At 49.8% G+C, this 23,572-nt stretch overlaps 1 protein-coding gene across 1 annotated transcript in view; it reads left to right on the top strand.

Moving 5' to 3' along the window:
* The window catches only part of KATNIP (katanin interacting protein), a 236,339-nt gene that overhangs the window by 47,417 nt on the left and 165,350 nt on the right, over window positions 1–23,572 (top strand). Inside the window, exon 3 of the mRNA XM_006070561.4 lies at window positions 14,276–14,352. Within this exon, the coding sequence (XP_006070623.4) occupies window positions 14,276–14,352 (77 nt within the window). The remainder of the gene's footprint in view (window positions 1–14,275; window positions 14,353–23,572) is intronic.

Here is a 23,572-nt window from a genome sequence, read left to right as displayed (position 1 = left end):
GGGGCTCTCAGGAACAACTGGAGGAGAAAATGCAACCCACTCCAGTATTCTTGCCTGGAAAATCCCATGGGCAGAGTAGCCTGGTGGGCCACAGTCCAAAGGTCACAATGAGTTGGATACAACTGAGCAACTGAGCACACACACTCAGGAACAATGCCTTTGTGGATGAGAGAAGTAGGACTGGGCACAGGGAGGAGCTGAACTGTGAGGCCAGCCGTGCCAATCCCCCAGGGAGCGGTGGGGATGGGTGGCCCTGCAGAGGTGCTCCCAGTCGAGGCAAGCAGCCTGGGTCTCTGTTCCTTTGTCACGAGTCAGTATCAGAGATCAGACATAACCCAGCGTGAGAGGGGCCTCTCCCTGGGAAGGGACACAGCTCCCAGCAGCTAGGGACGGGACCTGGGCTCACGTCCGCTATACACATCTAGCCCCATCCATGTCCATGGTGGCTCGGATCAGTGCTCCAACAGAGAAGGGTCTGTGAAGATGCTGCCGGAACACAGCTGAGTGGAGGGTGTAACCTAGCCTGGGGTGGGGGCGATCAGGGAGGAAGGGTCATCTTAACTGTGCTGTGAAGTGGATCCCAGACCTGCATGTCCACTGCCAGCCCATGAACTGCTCCTCTTGGGTGCCTCAGTGTCTCCACCCGACTGCCCCAAACCCAGCTCAGCCCTGCGCCTCCTCCAGCCTTGACCCCCTGAGAAGGGCACTGCCATCCCTCTAGTTACACAGGCTGGAAGCTGCAGTTGGTTGGTTGCTCAGTCACTAAGTCGCGTCCGACTCTTTGTGACCCCATGGACTGTTAGCCCGCCAGGCTAGTTTTCCAGGCAAGAATAACTGGAGTGGGTTGCCTTTTTCTTCTGCAGGGAATCTTCCCAACCCAGGGATTGAACCCTTGTCCCCTGCATTGGCAGGTGGATTCTTTACCACTGAACCACCAGAGATGTGGCAGAGTCATCCTTAATACCTTGTCCTTCCTTGCCACCTTTTTCCAGACCATCACCCAGTCCTCCGTCCTCACGTTGAAAATATGTTCTCCCTGCCTTTTCCTTGTTGCCGACACCTCTTGTCTGATCACCCACAGGAGCATCCTCCCAGCACCCCCACCCAGCACCCACTTCCGCTGACTTTCATTCCAACCTCTCATCCCAACATCACCCCTCTGCCCCAGTAACCCCACGCAGCTTCCCATTGGTCTGGGGTTAAGAGCAAAACTCCCTTCTGTGGCCCACATGGCTTTGGTGGTTCTTGCCCGCCCGGTCCCGAGTCACCCGCTTGGCTCCTGTGCCCCCATCTCCAGCCCCTCTGTTACTCCGTGTCCCTCTTACTCTCTGCTCTCACCACGTGGCCTCCACATGTGCATCCACTTTGCTTGGAGCACACACACCTCTGCACCTCTCAGTTAACTAGCTCGTCCTTCACGCTGCAGGTCTGTTGTCGCCCCTCCATGGAGCATCAGCTGACCTCCCAGGCACAGTCATGTTTCCCTCTGAAAACCAATCAGTCCTGAATATTCGCTGGAAGGACTGATGCTGAAGCTGAAGCTCCAATACTTTGGCCACCTGATGTGAAGAGCCAACTCTTTGAAAAAGACCCTGATGCTGGGAAAAATTACAGGCAGGAGGAGAAGGGGGTAGCAGAGGATGAGATGGTTGGATGGCATCACTGACTCGATGGACGTGAGTTTGAGCAAACTCTGGGAGATAGTGAAGGACAGAGGAGCCTGGTGTGCTGCCGTCCTTGGGTTCGCAAAGGGTCAGACATGACTTATCGACTGAACAACAAGGCGTCACTCACCCACCTCCAGAAATGGTTGATGATGTACATTTGGTGGTGGGGCCCTTTGCTTAAAGTTGCTTCTCCTCCCTAGACCATCGGCTCCAAGAGGCAAAGGAACTGTCCCCATGTTGAAGAGGAAGTGCTCAGTCAACCTAAAGAGGCGGAAGGGGAGGAGGGAGAAGAGGGGGTCTGGGCGGGGAGAAAAAGATCCCAGTGCCACACAGCCAGGGACGAGATAGGGGGGCGAACCGTCATCTCCTCTACGTGCCTGGATCTCTGGGACCTCACACAGCAGAAATCTTGACTAGTGTGTGAGATGACATCTATTCCAGGACCCTGAGTTCCACCCACTGCACCACCCTAGATTTGAGCAGGACATTTCACTCCCCACCACTTAGCACCTGTCATTGGCACAAACAGGCTTTGCCCCTCATCGGGCTTTGAGCTGGCCTGGAAATGTCAGAAGCCAGGGGATCACCAGTGTGCCCTGACCACTCCTCTCGTCCCAGCCTCAAGACGGCTCCCGGGTCTCCTGGCGCTGGGCCTTTGCACACACTGCTCCTGCCCGGATGCCCACCCTGTCCCTCCTCTGCCCGCCCACACCCACCTCTGAGCTCCCTGCAGCCGGCGTCCTGACCTCTCCTCTGTAGAGCCCGCCCAGCCCCGAGCCACACCAGGCACCCATCCTCTGGACCCACGGCTCCCGGGCCAGCACCCCCCCAACCCCCCACCGCCTCAGAGCAGTGTCTGTCAGTCGCCACTCCTCCAGTTCTTCGAGGACAAGGAGCTGATCTTCCTGCTTTCATCTCCTTCTTTCCCTCCTCATCCCTACCTTTCCACAAATTCACCGCATCAGACCCCATGGGCCTGCCATCCCAGTAGGGGAACCACAAACAAAACAAACAGAGGTAATTCCAGAGCGGGGAAGTGCCGCGGCCACGTCGAGGAGGCTGAGAAGGCTGGGGACAGTCAGAAGGGGTCCCTGGAAGGGCCCCATGTGCCCGCAAGAAAGAGGAAGCATTCCCAGCTGGGGAGACCGCAAGTGCCCCGGCCCTGAGAGGAGAGAGGCAAGGCCTCTTGGAGAAACAGCCACAAGGGCTGCTGGGCTGAAGGGTTGTGCGGAGTGGGAATGAGGTCAGGAGGGTGGTGCAGCCAGATTATTTATCGTTGTCTCCGGCCCTTAGCGCAGCACCCACCCACTAGGAGAAGCTCAAGGAAACTCTGTTGGATTGATGGGGCGGGGCCCTGAGGGCTCCCCCGTCTTCAGGAGGGTGGGGAGGGGGCAGTCCTGGGAGGAGAGCGTCCACTCGGGCAGCCCTGCTTGCTGGGCAGGAAGAGTTAGGGAAGGTCCCGGTGATGGATGTACTCGGCAAGAGGTCCATTCCTTTAGAAGGAAATTTTCAGTGGACGTCCCTCGTGGTCCAGTGGTTAAGCATCCACCTGCCAAGGCAGGGGATGTGGGTCTGATCCCTGGTCCAGGAAGCTCACACACGCCGTGGAGCAGCTAAGCCCGTGAGCCACAACTGCTGAGCCCCAGCACCCTAGAGCCTGTGCTCCGTGGGAGAAGCCACCGCGATGAGAAGTCCTCGTACCACATGTAAAGAGTAGCCCTGCTTACTGCAGCTAGAGGAAAGCCCGCCCGCAGCAACAAAGACCCAGTGCAGTCAAAAATAACTAATAAAACATTTTTAAAAAGAAGCTACTCTTTATATATATATATGTGAAAAAAAAAAAGCTCTCGGATGCAAACCAAGTGGTGGAGGTGGAGACTGGAGGGAAAATTCCACCCAGGTGACGTCTCTCCTCCCATCAGGCCAAGTGATGGCGCTGTGGGCTTGGAGGCTCTGACGGGCAACAGCCGCCCTGAGTCAGTTTAGTACCAGCCTGGCAAACACCCAGAGGCTGTCTGTACAACTGGGCTTGCCCGGGGGCCCTGCAGGCCTGCGTCCCCTCCCGAACTCTCCTCAGGGTGGACGGTGGGAACAGCCTCAGCCCCTGGCAGTTCTGCTCCAAATCCTCCACTAGCCTCCTGGCTACTTCAGAGTAAGCCCAGAGTCCTCACCGTGGCCTCCACCCCCGCCTCAGAGACTTTGCACGTGCTGTTCCTGCCACCTGGAAGCTCCTTTGTCCAGATTCCCATAGGGGTCTCCTCCTCCACTTCCTTCAGTCTCCTCTTGAAAGTCATTGCACCAGAGGCCGTCTCTGACCCGCTGGCTAACATAGTAGCTCCACCCTCTATTCCCTCTGTTTTCCTCGACCTCTTATTTTCCACAGCACTGAGCTTCATTTGATATAATATCCCCCCTCCCCCCCTTTTTAAAAAAATAACCTGTCTCCTCTCACTAGAATGTAAGTTTCTTGAGAGCGGAGTGTTTGATGTGCTCGCTGTGTGCCCAGAGGAGTTGTTCAATAAATACTGAGTGAATGAATGAATTGGGGAAATGAGGTCAGCGCCACCCGCCACTCGGGGTCGTGTGAATGTGGAATTTCGGGCCTTGCGCTTCCCCACGTGTGGTTTGCACGCTTGCGTTGCCCTGCAGGTGGCAAGTAAACACATGCTATTTCAGAAGGTCCGTATTTCTCTCTGCCTTCTGTTTATGGCAGGCGATAATGATTTTCCATTTATGGCATTAATATAAAGTTTCCTTTTTGAAGCACGCTCATTCAAGATTAAAAAAAGAGAAAATCTCTGTTTGCCTGCCTAAAAGACAGTATATAATGCACATTGCTGTCTTATTAAAAAAAGTTTTCTGAGAATAAAAAGAAATGTTAATTCTTTTCGAGTGGCTATTGAAAAAGATTTTATAGATAGCTGTGGAAGAAAAAATGGTTTCATAAAGATACAGTGTCCTGTGTCCTGGAGTCCAGGAGGAAACACTAGATTCTGGATCTGCGTGAATATTCTACTAACCTGAAACGAAGTATAAAATCTCAAGGTGTACATTGGTTGCAGGAAATAATGATGCATAGGTATTTGAGAAATAACCCCAAGTCTTCCTTTAATGATCCATCTGACTTGCGCGTAAGCATGTGATTTTGTCCTTCTGTCTACCCATGGCCATGAGAAACTTTGCTTCAGTTTGTGTTGTTTTGATCCACCTCTAGGGGGCAGTCTCAACCGTTGGTTTAGATCTTGCAACCTAAGCGTGCAGAATGTGGAGTATCTGTTGTTCTTGTTTTAAGGATGGGAGTGCATCTGATATGTCAGCAAAAGCCTCAACATACAAGCTAAGAACTATACTTTTTCATTCAAGTAATATGCATTCAGGACTTACTGTGCCGTGTTGGGAAACCCGAATCACTGGGAGAACACTAGGTTGGGTTCTGAAGGCAGAGTAGGAGTTTTGTGCTGTAAGATACATTTGGATCACCGATTTCTGGGAGCATAGGGCCATCACTGAGAACATTCGTTAAGGTATTTTTTAAAAAATTTATTTGTTCATTTTTTATTTGGCTGTATTGGGTGTTAGTTGTGGGATCCAGGATCTTCGTTTTTTCTTGGGGGATTTTTCACTGGGGCCCATGGATTCTCCAGTTGTGGCTCAGGCTCCAGAGCACGTGGGCTCAGTAGCTGTGCTGTGGGCTTAGTTGCCCTCCGCTTGTGGGATCTTAGTTCCCCATCCGGAGATCGAACCCATGTCCCCTGCTTTGCAAGACGGATTCTTGACCAATGGACCACCAGGGAAGTCCCTCAGGTATTATTTTAAACTTCTACTAAATGCTCCACTGTTGCTAGGACCTGGTAGGGACTTCAGGTTCAGATACCTCTTAGTATTAGTTCTACCACTGCATCACTGAGAACTCACTCAGTGTGAATCACACACACACACACACAAGTGGCTTGAGTAAAGAAAATAATGTGTTAACTCTTGTGACTTACAAGTCCAAGTAGTGCTGGCTTCAGGCGGGAGATACAGGGATTAAACATGGTTGAGAAGTTCCCGTTTCTATCTGGTCATCTATCTGTGTCCTCAATTCTGCTGGCTCTATGTTGGTGTTACTCTTGGACAGATCTCTTCATGGAACATAGAAGGACATTTGTAACTGTGAACCTAATCAGTTGATAAAAATAGCTTCTTCATTTTGGTGACCCTTATAGCTCACAGCTCATGCATGTATGCTAAGTCCCTTTAGTCATGTCTGACTCTGTGCAACCCTATGGACTGTAGTCTGCCAAGCTCCTCTCTCTATGGCATTCTCCAAGCAAGAATACTGGAGTGGGCCGCCATGCTTTCCTCCAGGGGATCATCCTGACCCAGGGATCGAACCCGAATCTCTTACATCTCCTGTATTGGCAAGCGGGTTATTTACCACTAGTGCCACCCAGGAAGCCCCCTTCACAGCTCATATCAGCTAATAATTCCAGGGGAAGAGAGAGAGGGACTTTTCTAGCAGATTCAACCAATCACTGGTTTGAGTCTGTTGACCTGGCTTTGGGCACAGCCCTAAACCAGTCACATGACCAGGGAGACAGACTAGCCAGATAAGCCTGGCCTTGGCTGTCCAAGCCTCAGTCATGTGCTCACCCTTGAGGGGTTGCCAGTGTGATTTCCACCCGCACCATGTATGCTGAGAGTGAGGAGAGATGGTTTCCCAAAGGCAAACCGAGGAGATGTAACTAGAAGAAAATGAATAGGGGCTTCCCTGGTGGTCCAGTGCTTAAGACCCTGCGCTTCCATGGCAGGGGGCATGGGTCTGATACCTGGTCAGGGAGCTAAGATCCTGCATGCCCTGTGGTGCAGTCAAAAAAGAAAGAAAGAAAAAAAGAAATGACAAAAACAACAGATGTCCACTATCTTCCCCTGGACATGGCTTTGGGGCAATTTGCTTCAGCTTTCAAAGCCTCCGTTTCCGCCTCTGTAAAATGCGGATAATGATCCCAGGGCATAGCATTCTTGCAGACACCCACAAAAAGTACCTTAAATGGTCATTGAAGTGGCCCAAAACCTGGGCTCCATTGACCTGTAACGTTCGCTTGTCACTCATAAATGGTCCCTGCAGTAAGATGTGGCACTTGGCTGGGGGAGGGGCAGAACAGATGGAGTAAGTCAGTTGTGTGGAAGTGCTCTGTGAACTCCGCATGGTGCCCCCAACACAGTGTGTTCACAGCCTCATCATTAAGCCATTCCAAGTTATTGTTCTTCTCTGATGGGACTTGACACCTGCAAAGTCAGGTCCCCGACATCTGCCGGCCCTGGAAGCCAACCCAACGCTCTCAGCTGCTCGTGAATGCAGCTCAGGCTCTGGCACTCACTAAATCAACCCTCTTTAGGAGAATTCCAATCTTCTGGCCTCAGAGGAGTACGTGATCCCTGAAATATAGACTCTGTCGAGCTCCTTTAAGCATAACTGATTTTAGGCGTTTCTTTCCAATTCCATGTTTTTTCCCCCAGAGAGAATTAATAATACGGCCATTGATAAAATTCTACAAATTTCTCTGGGGCCAGCATTAGGGATAAAGATGATAAGGATAACAATGATGGCCGTGGGACTTGGCTTTCATGTCACGTCTGAATTCCTTGGACCATTTGCCATACTTAATTCGAGCCTCCTCGGCACCTGTCACTCTAGGCAAACCCAACTTCTGACTGATCCATGAGCCTTTTCAGGCTTTTTCAGACTCCCAAACCTTAGCTCCTGCCCCTCCTGCTGTGTGGAATGCCTTTCTCTTGTTGTCCAGCGAGCCTTTTAACTTTCTTTTTTTAATATCTGTGTGTGTGTGTTGTGTGTGTTAGTCGTTCAGTTGTGCCCGACTCTTTGTGACCCCATGGACCGCGCCCCCCAGGCTCCTCTTGTCCATAGGATTTTCCAGGCAAGGGTACTGGAGTGGGTTGCCATTTCCTTCTCCCAGGGCATCTTCCCAACCCAGGGATCGAACCTAGGTCTCCTGCACTGCAGGCACATTCTTTACCAACTGAGCTACGAGGGAAGATATTTAATATTTATTTTTATTTATTAATTATTTATTAATATTTGGCTGCTCCAGGTCTTAGTTGTGGCACGCAGGATCTTCCATCTTCATTGCGGCCTGTGGGCTCTTCAGTTTTGACATGTGGGATCTAGTTCCCCCACCAGGGATCGAATCCAGGCCCCCTGCACAGACAGCACAGAGTCTTAGCCACTGGACCAGAGAGAAGGTCCCCAGACTGTTTAGTTTTCAAATCTCAGCTCGAACGTCTCATTTATTCATTTAATGAGGGCCCATCGTGTGCCAGGCACTGTCCTAGGGGCTTAGAATACACAAAGCGATCAAAACAGACAGTCTCTGCCTTCATGGAGAAGTGCAAGGGGATGGCCCAGTAATAAGAGGCATGATGAATAAGATCAAGGAGAGTTTATATAAGTGAGGGTTTGGGAATATGTGTGTGTGTGTGTATATACATGGCTTGCAATTTTTAAAAATATTTATTTTTTCCTGCGTTGGGGTTTGGTTGATCTTTGTTGTGGCTCACAGACTCTTCAGTTGTGACACCCGGGCTCAGTCCTTGTGGCCTGTGGAATCTTAGTTCCCCAACCAGAGACTGAACCCACATTCCCTGGATTGGAAGCTCGGCTTTTTAATCACTGGACCACCAGGAAAGTCCCTGGAATTTTAAATAGGATGCCTGGGGAGGACGTCGCCAAGAAGGTAAGATCTGAGACCAGCCTTGAAGGAGATGAGGAATCTGGGTATTTCCCCAGGGGAAGGATGGGGAGTCAAAGGCCCCTGGGTGGGTGGGCACAGGCTGGGTGTTTCGGGTACCGGAGTGATGAGGTGGTCAGAGACGTGGGTGGAGGCCCAGTGGGTGGGGCCTGGTGGCCGCTGGGAACCCCTGCAGAGTCCAGAGCAGAGAAGTGAAATGATTCGGCTTCCCTTTCAGGACTCCCGGGCTGTCGCAGGGAGGATGGATGGCAGCGGGGAGGGCAGGAGCGGGAGGACAGGAGTCCTGAACCAGTGCAGTAGCAAGGAGGTGGGGAGAAGTGGTCAGATTAGGGAATAAGTGGTATTTTTCACATGATGCTGATGGATTGGACCTGGAGTGGGAAAGTGAGTGAGTGAGTGAGTGAGGCTTTCAGGATGACTCCCAAGGATTTGAGCCTGGCCATGCCCTCAGGAGCCTCCCCAGTCCCCTCCTTCAGATCCGTGGCATCACATTAGATACACTTTTGTTATAATCCCTTGGGGCTTCCCTGGTAACTCAGCTGGTAAAGAATCTGCCTGCAATGCTGGAGACTGCTGTTCAATTTCTGGGTTGGGAAGAAACCCTGGAGGAAGGCATGGCAACTCCAGGATTATTGTCTGGAGAATTCCATGGACAGAGCAGCCTGGCAGGTTATAGTCCACAGGGTCGCAAAGAGTCAGACATGACTGAGCCACTATTCACAGCACAGCATAATCAATTGTCTCCTTTCTGTGGCCTCAGATGCCCTTGGGAATCTGATGAAAGTGATGGACTCTCTTCCCAGAAAAATACCCTTATGCATTCAATTGAATGGGTGTCCCCAGACCCCACGGCAGGCCATTCCCTAAATTATAGACTCTGGCCAGTGTGTTGCTTGACTGAGCGCATGACAGCAGGGGCTGCCATTCACATCCCTCAGAACCGGAATGCGGGGCAGAGTTGGGAGGATCAGCCCCTGACCGAGGGTTGGGTGCAGTCTACAGAAAAGCTGGGATCTGGCTACCCACTGGGTTGACGTTTTTGTTAAATCCTCATTGCATAGGTAGCAGCCACACAGTAAACACTTGATCAACATTTGCTAAAAGATGATGATGATAAACTTGGTACTTTACAAGGTTCTCCTGTGTTTGTAGGATGTCTGATGTGTGTGCATGCTCAGTCATGTCTGATTCTTTGCCAATTCATGGGCTGCAGCCAGCCAGGGTTCTCTGTCCATGGGATTTTCCAGGCAAGAATACTGGAGTGGGTTGCCATTTCCTACTCCAGGGGGAAGGCTTAAATATTAATTAATACTCACTCACTCTCACATTCCACGTTCTATAGCCTGAGAAATAAAGCCTCAGCAAAGTGAAATATGCCGTGCCAGGAAGAGAGATGTCTGGCATCTGACCAGGGTGAGAGTTAACTGGTGGGCACTGGTCATCCTCAGCAGTTACCATCACGGAGCTGGACAATGTGGAAGCTGAGACTGGGGCCCAGGGCTCCAGGTTTCCCACATGATGGTTGGTTCCCCCACTTCCGCACAGTTCTACACTCCAGAAATTTATAATCCAGCTAAGGAATCAGTAATAAGAAGAAAGAAAAGGATGCTTAATGATTTCCACTTTTATTCTTAGAGTAGATCTGCAAGGTAGACCTTATTAACATCCCCTTTTTACAGACAAGGAAACAGAGGCTCAGAGAAGGTAAGTAGCAGAGTTCAGGGCTCCCCTCCAGGTCTCCAAATCCCCAGATAATGAGTGAGCAATAGATATAGTTAAAGGCTTACAACGTAGCACTTAATTATATACGATTTCACCCTGTATTGTGTTTAACTTAATACTAATTGCAGGGTTTCAAACTGAGCTGAAGTGAGAGGGGGTGAGAATGGCAGAGGAAGCCTTCATGGAGACTTGGGGAGCTGAGCTGGGCCTTGGAGAGGATCTGGGGGGAGCCACAAGGGGAAGGGAATCGAATAATTAGGGCATCAGGACAGCAGTGAGCTGGGTGGGGTGGGGCGGGGCTAAGATAGTACTATTTAAATACTGAGAACTACCCAGGTGCCAGATTCCATGCTGTGGCCTTCTTATTGTTATTGCATCCAACTCACCTTCGATCCTGTGTTGTTGTTGCTGTTTAGTCACTAATTCGTGTCTGTGACCCCATGCACTGTAGCCCGCCAGGCTCCTCTGTCCATGGGATTTCCCAGGCAAGCATATTGGAGTGGGTAGCCATTCCCTTCTCCAGTGGATCTTCCCAAATCAGGGATGGAACCTGTGTCTCCTACATTGGCAGGTGGATTTTTTTTTTTGACCACTGAGTCACCAGGGAAGCCTATGAGGGAAAGACAGATCCAACCAGACAGGTACTATTGTTACCTCCATTTGACAGAAACAAGTAGCACTGTTGAGACTTGAAGCTGAGTCTCCCAGTTGGCACTAGTGGTAAAGAACCCACCTGCCAACACAGGAGGCGTAAGAGGTGTGGGTTTGATCCCTGGATCAGGAAAATCCCCTGGAGAGGGGAATGGCAACCCCCTCCAGTATTCTTGCCTAGGAAATCCCAGGGACAGAGGAGCCTGGCAGGCTACAGTCCATAAAGTCGCAAAGAGTTAGACTCAAGTTAGCGACTGAGCATGCAACACACACGGGACTCCAAAGCTCACATTCTTCACAGCTCAAGTTCAATGCTGACCTGATTAGAGATGGGCATATTGTGAGTAATGAGGAGTAAACAGGGCTGGTCCAGGGCCTCGCTGGCAAAGTGTGGCCCACGGGCATTGCCTGGGAGCTTGTTATAGGTGTCAGCTTGGGCCTCTGAATCAGAACCTCACTTTCCACACAGTCTCAGGTTATTTACACACGCATCAGCATTTGAGAAACATGGGGTTGATGAGAAGTTTTGCTGGCTCTGTGCCTGAGCTCTTCAAATCTTTCCAATGACATCTCCCTCCTGGCAGAGGCGAATAAATGTATTCCCGGAGGTGAAAACCCAGGACAGCCCACCCCGAGCTGCGATCTCTTTGAAGTCTCATATTTCATCTAAAAATGTCATTGAATATTTCATCCCGTACCATAATATATCAGTGGCCATTTTAATATCTCAAAATAGTTATGTAAATTACCGTGGAGTAGGATCCATGTTTCTGGAAGGCGCATGGGATGGGTTTCCTTGTTTCTTAAATGGGGTGGTAATAACCACTTCAAGGGTTGCCACGAAGATCAAAGGAGAATCATGTATATGGAAATGCTTCGTCAACTGTCCGCCTCGTATACACGTTGTTCTGAAAAAGGAACTGAGAATCCTCTCCAGACTCCATATCCTGCAACCTACCAGCTCTCCTGAGGTCACGCTGCTTTCCTCACAGTCAAAATGAGGCAGGACTCAGTCCAGGGAGGACCAAGGAAAGTCTCTGGGCTTCTCAGGAAGCCAGGGAAATAGGAATAGGAACACCTGCTAGTTTGTTTAAATTTCTTATGATTTCAGAGTATCATCCTTTCTTATTATTCTTCACTTCCTGATTGGCCAGATTAGCTAGCCCGAAAAACCCCAGGAAAACTCGGAGGCTTCAGAGACTCAGGGTGAAAGAAAAGACAGGATTCCAGCATCCTTTCCCCAGGTGGCTCAGAGAGAGGGGAGCCTGGGAGGAAAAGTGGGGGGCAACAGGGAAAGAAGGAAGCAGACGGCCACAGCCTAGGGTCCTTCCTGCAGGAAAAGGAGTGAGAAGAGGGCTGGGCTGCCAGTGCTGGACTGGCAGGGACCCTCTGGCGTCCCCACACACGGGGGACCCATTTCCTTGGAATCGGAAGGAGACAGGAAGGCAGAGGGAGAAAGGTACAGACAGCTGAGATGGACAGAGACAGCGACCATCCACGTCCAAGGCCAAGGAAGAAGGGCAGCCAGAGAAGGTGCGGGAGGGGAGGAGCCTCATTCAGAACCTCGGAAGCTAGAGGGGGAGAACTTGGGGAACGGATGGGCGGGAACAGCTCCCCGTGGCCCCGGATCAATGGAAAAGGATGAAGTTGGAAACAGCTATCATATTTGCTTAAGGAGGGTATGGGTCACCCTTGGGAAGAGTTCTGGTAGATTAATGGGGTGCAAGGCAGATTTTGAGAAGCTAAGAAGACAATGATGGAAAATCTCTTTTTTTTTCTTCTCCCCATGATAATTGTTAGGATTTTCACACAAATTGTGTTTCTATTACAAGCGTCTCACTTGCCATTTAACACTTAATCCGTCTGACTTGTGGCTAGAATGAAGCCTACACTGTCTCTTTAGTTAAGAAGTTAGTTAAGAAGCATAGAAGATGGCAAAGCATCTTTACAGTATGACCCTACTTTCGTTTAAAAGAATGTGTGTGTGTTTATAAATATGGATATATGTATATTACAAGCAAAGAAAAGCATCTAGTGGAATATGTATCGAATCAGAGTGGAGGTTTTACTGGTGTTACGTATGTCGCTGCATTCATTTGTTTTGGCTGCGCTGGGTCTTCATCGCTGCTTGTGGGATGTCTCTAGTTCCCTCGAATGGGGGCTGCTCTTGGCTGGGGTGTACGGGCTTCTCCCTGCGGTGACTTCTCTTGTTGCGGAGCACAGGTTCTAGGTTTATGGGCTTCAGGAGTGGTGGCACATGGGCTTGGTTACTCCTGGACATGTGAACTCTTCCCAGACCAGGGATTGAACCCATGTCCCCTGTATCGCCAGGCAGATTCTTATCCACCTCACCACTAGGGAGGTCCGTATGTCACTTTTAATATTTATAGTTTATTATACATTTACTATCCCCCCATAGGGCTGTAAAAATCTTTAATAGAGATAATCTTTATCTCTAATGATCAGGCCATGGTAACGACTTATATAATTCTATTGGCTGCAAATGACAGAAACTCAGTTGAAACAAAATAACGTTAGGGTCGTAACTAAGTTGTCCAGACACTTCTTCAGGCACGGGTGGATCCAGGGGCTCAAATTATGTCACTAGGACTCTCCGTCTTTGCATCGCTGGGATCTGCTGTCTTCTTTCTTGACTTCGTTCTCAGGCATTGCCAAGCCTGCGTCTCGTTACCTTAGCACCCGAGTGGAAAGAGAGTAGCTTTTCCCCAGGAGTATCAGTAAAGTCCTTGGGCTGAGTTTCAAGGGCCAGGCTCAGGCTGAGGCTCATCCCCTGACCAGTGGATCCTTGCGGCCAGGGGAAGTACTGTGTTGATGGGCGAGACCAAGGTCAAGGTCATGTGACCCGAGCGCAGACCAAAGGAACTTTCAAGGGCATCTAAGGAAGCCAGCAAACTGGGAAAAGGGACTGAACGGTTCCCCCAAAGAAATCCAGAGTTCTGTGACCAGAAGGGGAAGCAGAAAACCACAAACATCTGCTTCAAAGGAATCTTCACTCTCTGCATCGTATATTTTTGTAATGACTGAGTTGTTTATAATAAGCATGCATTTCTTTCACAGTGGCAAGAAAAAAAAAATGAGATTTCTCTCTCAAACAACTGATTTGGGTTCCATCTGGTTAGGGCAATAGAGATCACCAAATCACGAGCATGGAGAAAACAGTAAAGCCCAAATCTTCTCAGAGTCCTTGATTTTATTAGGGCATGGGAGGAATGAACAGTGAGGCTGGGGAATCAAATCACCCTTCTCCTTTTCATAGACTGTTAGTTGCGTATGTTCTAGATCCACTGGGCCGTCAGACAGTCTCTGGGGCTCTGGGTCGCCAGGGTGATGCATCCAGGGAGCCAGGCCTTCGTCAAGGTCAGCCTCTGCCTCTCGGCCTCCCTTGGGGCGTGTGCTGTACCTAGGCCTCGGTAAACGCTCCCCTGCATTCCGACATCACACCGCTCTGTTTCTTCATTTCAGGGTTACACTAAGGACATGGTGACAGACTTTGATGAGAAGCACGATGAGTATTTAATATTGCTCCAGCAGAGGAACCGGTAAGATGCAGCCGCCCGACAGCAGCCCTGATATTAACCAAATCAAAAGCCTATTTAGAGTTATTAACAGCATGCAGGCTCGGTTTCACATTGGAACGGGCTGCAGTTGCCCTCCATGCAGAGGCTTGGAATAATATCTGCCATCCCAGTTCCTATTTCTCCATTCATTGATTTAATCGCATCTTTCGATTGAGCTGTAGCAAACCATCGGACGTGTGGGGCCCGCTTCTCGTCTCCGTGCCTCTGTTCTGGGAGAAGCTGGGTTTGTTAAGAAAAGCTAGAATTTGGCAGGGCCGGTGTATGAATAACCTAGCCTGTGATCTCACAGGCTTTGAAGGCCCGCGGAAATCTGAGCCTATAATCATGCCTTGTTATGTAAAGGGGGAGTCCTTTTATACTTGTGTTTGAAGTTGGTCAATGTCGTTTAAAGCTGTCAGTCCTGATTTGACTCTGGAGTGCCGATTCTCATAAAAAACCTGCAGCCCGATGCCGTGTGTACTGAGGTCAAAGCTTGTGGTCTGGCTGGAGAGTATTATGTTCTCCAGGCCTTTGCAAGGCTGTGCAAGTTCACCTGCAGTTCATTGTGGTTTGTCTTCAGGCCTTGGAACCTTGGGGAAAGCTGGGTTTGCAAACTTAGATGCTAGGAGGGGTCAGGCAGTGAGTGAAGCTAGCTCGGTGGGGACAGTGGGTGCCTGGAACTCTCACGGGCCCAGGGGTTCATATCCTCCAAGGAGACAGGAGACACTGAAAATCTGGACTTGTGTGGTGAAATATCCTGAGTTTTAAAATGTTGTTGTGTACATGCTAAGAAGCTTCAGTTGTGTCCAGCTCTTTGCGACCCTATGGATTGTAGACTGCCAGGCTCCTCTGTCCATGGGATTCTCCAGGCAAGAAAAATGGAGTGGGTTGCCATGCCCCCCTCCAGGGGATCTTCCTGACCCAGGGATCGAACCTGCATCTCTTGGGTCTCTTGCATTGGCGGGCAGATTCTTTACCCCTAGCACCACCTGGAAAGCCCTACAAGATGTTGGTAATGAATTCAAATCAAAGCGCAAAACAGACAGAAGGATACTACAGCTCCACACCCCGCAGATCTGCAGGAGCGGGAAGGACAGGGGGACTTATTTGGGACTTTGTGCTTTGGGGCTGTGCTTGGGGTCTTGTAGGCAAGACAGTCTGGGGGTTGTTATTCTGAATATGAATTCAGCCCTTGTCTGGTGGGCTGGATTCCGGGTGCTTGTCAGCTGGGGCCCTGGAGGCGTGTTGCATGGGGAAAGCTTTTAATGTACAGGGTTGCCCCACGTGTTGTAGGAGTTTAGCATCCCTGCCTACCTGTCCTCTTACTAAATTTCACTAAGACCTCCAGTATCTATGACAACGAGACCTGCCCCCATTCCAGATGCCTGCAAGCAAGGCAATCCTGCCCCCAGTAGAGCACCTTTGAATAGATAAACTCTCCAAGAGCAGCCAGAAATGCCAGGCAACATCCCATGTGCCCAGCTGCTCTGTGCTCGTCTCCCTCCGTCCCAGGGGCAACCTCAAACCCAGGCTTGCGCTGATTAGCCCAATGTGGGTTTTTATCATCATTAATGCCAGGGAACAGAATGTTTTTATTCAGTTTCTGGCATGCTGGATGGTGCCCCCGAACACCTGGGCGATCATTGAATTGTATACACGTGACTTGTCTGGGAGGAGAGTATCATAGTTCCTCATGAGCAAATTGCTTCTCATTAATCGAGGGATCAATACGTGTGTGATCAAAGAGGCACCGGCCAATAGCATAGCTGAGAAGAGCTAGAGAGGAGGTCGCAGCACAAAGGCAATTAAAAAATATGTCAAAATGGAGCTGCCATAAGATTTGGGAGATGAGTTTGTCACCGAGAGGGAGCTGGCTTGATGACAGGGAATTAGAAGGTAAAGCTAGAAACGCCTCCAAATGGAGACATATGCAGAGTGGGAGTGCCCTGGAGCTGGCATCAGATCGAGCCTGAAGAGGCACCTTTGCTGAAGTGCCAGCTGTGTGCCAGGCAGCTTGCCCCCATCCTCTCGTTTTATCCACACACTGCCCGGTAAGGCAGTTATTTCACCAGTTTTACAGATGCGGAAGTGGAGACCAGGACAGCAAGCATTTGCCCAGTGTCATGCAGCCAGGAAGTGGTGGGGCTGGGCCCTACATTTTTTTTTTTTTTTTCCAGCCGTGCCACGCAGCATGTGGGATCTTAGTTCCCAGACCAGGGATTGAATCTGCGCCTCCTGTGGTGGAAATACAGAGCCCTAACCACTGGACCACCGGCAAAGTCTCCGTGCTTTCTTATTTACGTTTTGTTTGACGCTGTCATCAGTAATCCAGGGGAGAGAAATCTGCCAGGGCTGCCAGTGGCTCTAAGTTCACTATGGAGGGGTTTTGTAGGGGTAAACTGAAATTGAGTTGGAAATCTACTTATAAGACTGGGTAGAGTGGGAAGGAGGTTCAAGAGGGAGGGTACCTATACACACGTATATAGATCTATACATATAGATATATACACATATAGCTGATTCACTTTGTAGTACAGGAGAAACTCATACAACATTGTAAAGCAATTATACACCAAATAAAAAAACGACTGGGTTGAAAACCAGCCTCTGAGCCTTTTTAAAACTTTTTTTTCCTACGTGGACCATTTTTAAAGTCTTTACTGAATTTGTTACAACGCTGCTTCTGCTTTTTGTTTTGGTTTTTTGACCACAAGGCATGTGGGATCTTAAGTCCTCGACCAGCGATCAAACCCTCACCCCCTGCATTGGAAGGTGAAGTTGTGACCACTGGACCACCAGGGAAATCCCAGCCTCTGAACTTCATATTGGGCACAGAGGGAGGTGAAAACCCAGTCTGCATACTGGGTTGCCTGTGACCCAAGAAGGGGGTGTGTAATCACTGGGCTGAGTTCTTAGAGACCTGTCCGGAACACGGCTACCCACAAAATGCTGATCAGGTTTTTCTTTTATTCTTTCAGCAGGATTCCTCTGAGTACCTTCTCTGCACTAGTACTAAGGAGGACATTGCAATGAGGGGGACGCAGGCAGCCTTAGTCAGTGCTCCTCTGCTCGAAGGGACAGGAACCCAGAGTAAAATGACTTTAAACAGTGAAACTTATTGCCTTGCAAAATAAACAAATCTGGGATGATACGCGGGCTTCAGGCATAGTTGGATCCAGGTACTCAAAGTGGGTCACTGAAATCAGTCACTCTCCATCTCTCAGTTCTGTTTTCTCACCTTGGAACCACCTCACAAGGGTACCTCCCTCAGAGGGGCCAAGGCAGTCCCCGGAAACCCACTGACATCCTACCTCTAGAGGAAGAAAACATCTTTCGTAATAGTTCCAGCCCATCCTCACTCAAAAGTCCTGAGTTTCCATCCATGAGCCACCACCGCCCTGAGCCTGGTGGGGTGGCAGAGTCTGCCTGGCCCCTCCTGGGCCACCCCATGAAGCTGGGCAAGGGTGTGAGTCTCACTCAAACCACGTGGAGTAAGGGGAGGAAGGGGGCAGTTCTCAAGGGGAATCTGAGCTGTGTTTGGAAGACGGGGGCGAGTGACTGGACAGATGAAAAGGACAGGTGTCTGGCACACAACCCTTGCCTTCGAGGAACTCCCCCTAGGTGAGCACAAGACTACTCAGGACTGGGCCAGAAGGGGCAGAGAGTGATCGTGAGCTCCAGGAGAGGACCAGGGAGGGTGGGGGAGATGCGGCAGCTCTTGTTGACCCGCACACAACCCTCGCCCAGAGGATGCTTAGTGATTCTGCTCACTTGGCGGCCTCATGAAAGATATAATCATGCCTAACAGGACCCACAAAAAAGCAGCCCGAATCATCAAAGGGCTGAGACAGGAGGAACAGTTAAGAGCTAACAGCTAAACGGGGCTGTAATATACACGCTAGAGGGCGGCAGGTCTAAGAATCCAGCAATGGTATTGTTTTTTTTTTAAAAAAAGGTTGTTTGAGGGAAACTTACAGGAAAATGTACCCAACTGAGAGGTGAACCCACTGCCCCATGAGAAGATTTAGGCAGAAGGAAGAAAGGGGAGAACCAGCTCTGAGGGGGTCTTGCACAGACCAATCTTTAAGCTGGAGCTTCATCTGGCATCCCCTTCCATCCTCATGAGCTTAGGCATCCTGGGTCTCATTTTACAGAAGAGGAGACAGGCCCCGGAGGTGTAGGGACTTGCCCACGAAAGCTGGGAAATGGCAGAGCCCCCAGCACAGAGCTCGGTCCTCCGCACCACGCCACCTCCGCCCACACGGACGGGGGCTGGTGACTTCCTAGAGGACAAATACTGGAGCTTGTGAGCCACTAGGTTCCAGGAGGAACGGCAGGCTCCTTGCACCGCTGTCCCCTGCCTCTCCATCCTTCAAGGCTTCATTCAAATGCCACTGCCTCCAAAAAGCCCTACCTGGGAGCCACTGCTTCTCCTCTGCACTCTCCTTGTGTGGAGCTCTGTGGCGTGATGCCTAGTGAGGAGACAAGAAACGGCAGGATGACGTGGCAGGGAGATGAGCTCTGGAGCCTCATGGACCAGAATTTAAATCCCAGCCGCTTCTTCGACTCTCTGACCTTGGACAAGTACATCTATAAAACAGGCCAATGCCAGGATCTTAATTCCTGGGCCAGTGAAGGATTGAGCAGGACAAGGTGTTTGAGGGTCTGCAGTAAGCCCACCCATCCAAGTATGCGTTCTCCATCATCATCGTCATCTTTTTGGTGATAAATATGTCTTCTTGAAAGTGAGCTGAAGGACTTCTCTGGGTGTTCCAGTGGCTGGGACTCCGCACTCCCAATGCAGGGGGCCTGGGTTCGATCCCTGGTTCGGGAACTAGATTCCACATGCCACAACTAAGACCTGGCACAGCCAAATTAAAAAAAAAGTGAGCAGACATCCAGATAATCCTTGAATGCATGACACTTAGAGAGCCCCTCAGTTGACCCTGGGGTTTCCTGAGGTCCGAAGGAGGCATGTGGCCAGCCCACAGTCACACAGCAGCCAAGGCGCCTATAGACCAAGACAGTTGTTATAAGCCTGGTCACGAGCAGACCTGTGAGCAACGCGCTCCCTGCCCTTGGAGCTCAGCTAAGTCCTCTCCTCACCTGAACCCCTGCTTGTGCCCCGACCACCCATGTCAAGCATCTCATGTCCCCGGTCACAGCCCCTTGTGCCACCCTGTGCTCTAACTCAGTGTTTCCACTTCGTCTTCTGTACAAAAGAGCTCTCTGCACAAGCGCCCCTGAAGGTCATCACAAGATAAGCAGAAACGATGCCTGAGACATGGTTAGATACCCGGGGGCTGGATTAGAATGCACGTCCATGCCTTCTCTCTCCTGCTAGACCTTGAGTTCCAGAAATAGGTTCTGAGAGTATTCCTCACCTTTCCTCGCCCTCAGCACAGACCCCACACCCGGGGTGGGGGGCATGAAGGGAGAATGAACAGGCACGCAGATACTACACTGCAGTGTGAGGCAGGGAGACTCGTGACATGAAACGTACAGAATCTATAAGGCAGTGGTCCCCAACCCACTTTGGCACCAGGGACTGGTTCCGTGGAAGATGATTTTTCCGTGGGCCGGGTGAGGGGGATGGTCTCACAGACTGTGCTCTTTATTTCTATTATCATCCCATCAGCTCTATCCTCAGATCATCAGGCATTAGGTCCCAGAGGCTGGGGACCCCTGCTGGAAGGGGACAGAGTGCGATGGGGCAGCAAGTGCCTGGGGGCTCCATCTCCAGCAGGGCAGGGGACTGAATCTGACTTTCCTGAATCCCGGACACCAAGGGCAGTTTTTTATGCAAAGTAGGCTATCCATTAAAAAAAAAAACACCCACTTTTCTTCGATGCCACGTGGGTATTCCTGATGCACTCAGCTGCAGTAGAGGAGTTCCTCTAGTGAGTCTTTTCACAGTCTGACTAATTATCTCCTCGTTTATCAGTTTCATAAATCCACATTTTCATAAATCAGTCTGCTTAAAGAGAGACCCACGTGGAGCACCAGCCACAGAGCTTGGGTAGCGGGATGCCACAGCGACCATTCAGGAAGCATCAGGAGAAAAGGTGGTTCCTGGAAGGAAGTTGAGGCAGGCGCTGCCTGGCCAGGTAGTCAGATTTTTGCACCTGCCGACCATCTCAGGGTCTCGCAGGGCCTGGGTTCCCTGCTCTCCCTCCCCGGGGACCACTGGTATCCTCTGCGTCCTTTGATTGTTTGCACCAGAGAGCGCAGCTACTGCCATGTTTGGAAACTGTCTCTTAGTTACTTGTGTTTTCCTTCTGTTTTATGCTGTTGCCCAACAATCAGGCATCTCCCAGGCTTCAGAGGCTGGCAAGAGATAAGCAGTCTGTAATGAATGTTCCTGCCACGATTGCCGAAAAGATGGATGTATCAACCGCCAAAGAAACATTTAAAAAAGCAAACAAAGAAATCACCCACAATGCCACCACCCTCCCTCAACAGCTGATTTAATTTTCACATTTATCACCTTCCACTCTGGGTCCCACAAACACACTTTTTTCCAACTTTGCGCTTATCGCCTAGGTACTGTTTTTATCCTGCCTTCTCCACCCCTCTCTGAACAGATCACAAACATCCCCCATGTTTCAACAGAATCTTCATAATTATAATAGCTACAAGAGATCTCCGTTTCCACTACCCTAGTGTGGGACATTCCGGTCGCTCTCGTGGTTTTGTTAGGACTGAATGCCGACCATTGTTCCTGATCAGAAACTATTTGCTGACTGAGCGAAGACCAAGTGCATAGCATGTTCTCTTTCCAGCCATGTCTAAGCTTGTCAGTTTCAGCTTGCTAGCTCTTGAAGTTGTCTTTGTTGTGGTGAAGATTCTGGAACCACGCTGCTTCAATTTGCATCCCAGCCTCACTGCCATACTAGCTGTGTGACCTCGGTCAAGTTACTTAACCTCTCTGTGCTCCAGTTTCCTTATCTATTAAATGAGGTTAAGAAAATTAATGACCCCATAAGGTTGTTGTACAGATTAAAGTCTTAATACAGTCAATCCTTATTCCACATTTGCAGATTTATCCACCCACTACAATGTATTTGTAGCCCCTGAATCCACACTTACGGTGCTTTTTAATAATCTGATACTGTGTGTTCACGCTCAGTAGCGTCCGACTCTGTGACCCCACGGACTGTAGCCCACCAGACTCTTCTGTCCATGGGATTTCCCAGGCAAGAATACTGGAACGGGCTGTCATTTCTTCCTCCAGGGGATCTTCCTGACCCAGGGATCAAACCCACATCTCCTGCATCTCCTGCATTGGCAGGTGAATTATCACTGTGCTGCCTGGGAAGCCCTTACCATATACAGTAAAGTGTCCTTTTTCTGTTTTACTTAGTGTCCTGTTTTTTACATTTTTGTGTTTTTCAGCGGTGGCTTCCCTGTTTAAACTGGTCCCTGGTATAAGGTTGAAGTGCTGCTATCCCACATTCTTAAGCCCAAGAAAGCTATGATGTCCCTTGTGGAGAAAATACACGTGTTAGTTAAGCTTCATTCAGTCATGAGTTGGAGTGCTGCCGGCATGAGTTCAGTGATACTGTATTAAATATCAATATATATTAAATACTGGAGTGGGTCACCTTTCCCTTCTCCAGGGGATCTTTCCAACCCAGGGATCGAACCCAGGTCTCCTGCATTGCAGGCAGTTTTTTTTACCAGCTGAGCCACAAGAGAAGCCCAATATATTAAATAAGGTGCCTTTAAACGGAAACACACATAAAACAAGGTTTTATTTTGATCGGTTGACGAACACGTTGTGACCAGAGGCTCACAGGAACCAAATCCTGTATTTTGCCCTAGAAACAGTGGTTCAGTATTCACAAATTCAGTGTTTGCCTCAACTTTATAGAACTTATCTCAAACAGTGGGAGTTGGCTCTAATATAGAGGGGCTTCCCAGGTGGCGCTAGGGGTAAAGAACCCACCTGCCAATGCAGGCAATGTAAGAGATTCTGGTTCGTTCCATCCCTGGGTCAGGAAGATCCCTTGGAGAAGGGCACGGCAACCCCCTCCAGTATTTATGCCTGGAGAATCCCATGGACAGAGGCACCTGGCAGACAACAGTCCATGGGGTCACAAAGAGTCAGACACGACTGAAGTGACTAAGCCCACACTGTACACAAACTGTTTAGAACAGAGTTTGGCTTTCTACCTTTTATGGTTTTACCATTACTATTATATTTTAAAATATTTCTTTATTGGGTTGTGTCGGGGCATAGTTGCAACAGACAGGCTTCTCTAGTTGTAGTGTGCAGACTCTAGAGCACACGGGCTCAGTCGTTGTGTGGCCAGCGGGCTTAGTCGTCCCGTGGCATGTGAGATCTTAGACCAGGGATCAAACCTGTGTTCCCTGCATTGGAAGTCGGATCCTTATCCAGTGGACTATCAGGAAAATCCCACTATTGTTTTTAAAAATTTACATTTTGCTGCTTTGGTAGGAACTTTTTTAATCACTGAAGAGGATCCACTTTTTAATTTTTTTTTGCCACCATGGTTGTTTGTATTTCTCCTTCTGCGAAAAGAAATCTAGTTGGCGTAGGAGTGTGTGCAGGCATTTGTAAAGGCTCTGAAGGGTTTGACGTCAGATGGGAGCAATTCCGAAATGGACATTGGGCACTGTCTATGGCAGGGACCATCAGGAGTGGGGAAAGGACAAAGCCAAAGTGTGAGGTTGGACTCTGGAGAAAGCTGAACAAGGAACCTGGCCACGCTCACGCCAAGCCCCTTTCAGGCAAAGGGTTTGATCATCACATCATTAATCTTGAACAAAGCCTGCACTGGTATATTTTTAAACTGCATCTGAATGTAAAATGATGACATTTGGGATATCAGAGGTGTTGGAGAACACATTTATTTCTTGAAGCCAAAAATCAGTCTGCCTGGCGTGATGGCAGCTGTTTTCTAATGTGGGGCTGTGTTTCGTGAAATCTCTCTCACCGAGGCTTAGACCACATTTTGTTCCACGTGGAACAAAGTGCTGCTGTCCACACCAAGGGGAGGTGCGTGAAATTGGGCTCGCCCCAGGACATCCAGGCCGTGTGTAGCAGCATGCACACGCCTGCTTTTGTCTCTGTGCCACCATGGGGCAAGGGTGGTACCCGGGTTTTGGCTGATGTACCTTTGAGCCTCAGAATGAAAGCAGAGCCCGCGGAGCCTCCCCCTCCCTGCTCCTCCATGTG

This window comes from Bubalus bubalis, chromosome 24 (assembly GCF_019923935.1).
Source record: "Bubalus bubalis isolate 160015118507 breed Murrah chromosome 24, NDDB_SH_1, whole genome shotgun sequence".
NCBI lineage: Eukaryota > Metazoa > Chordata > Mammalia > Artiodactyla > Bovidae > Bubalus > Bubalus bubalis.
This window is presented reverse-complemented; position numbering and strand designations above follow the sequence as displayed.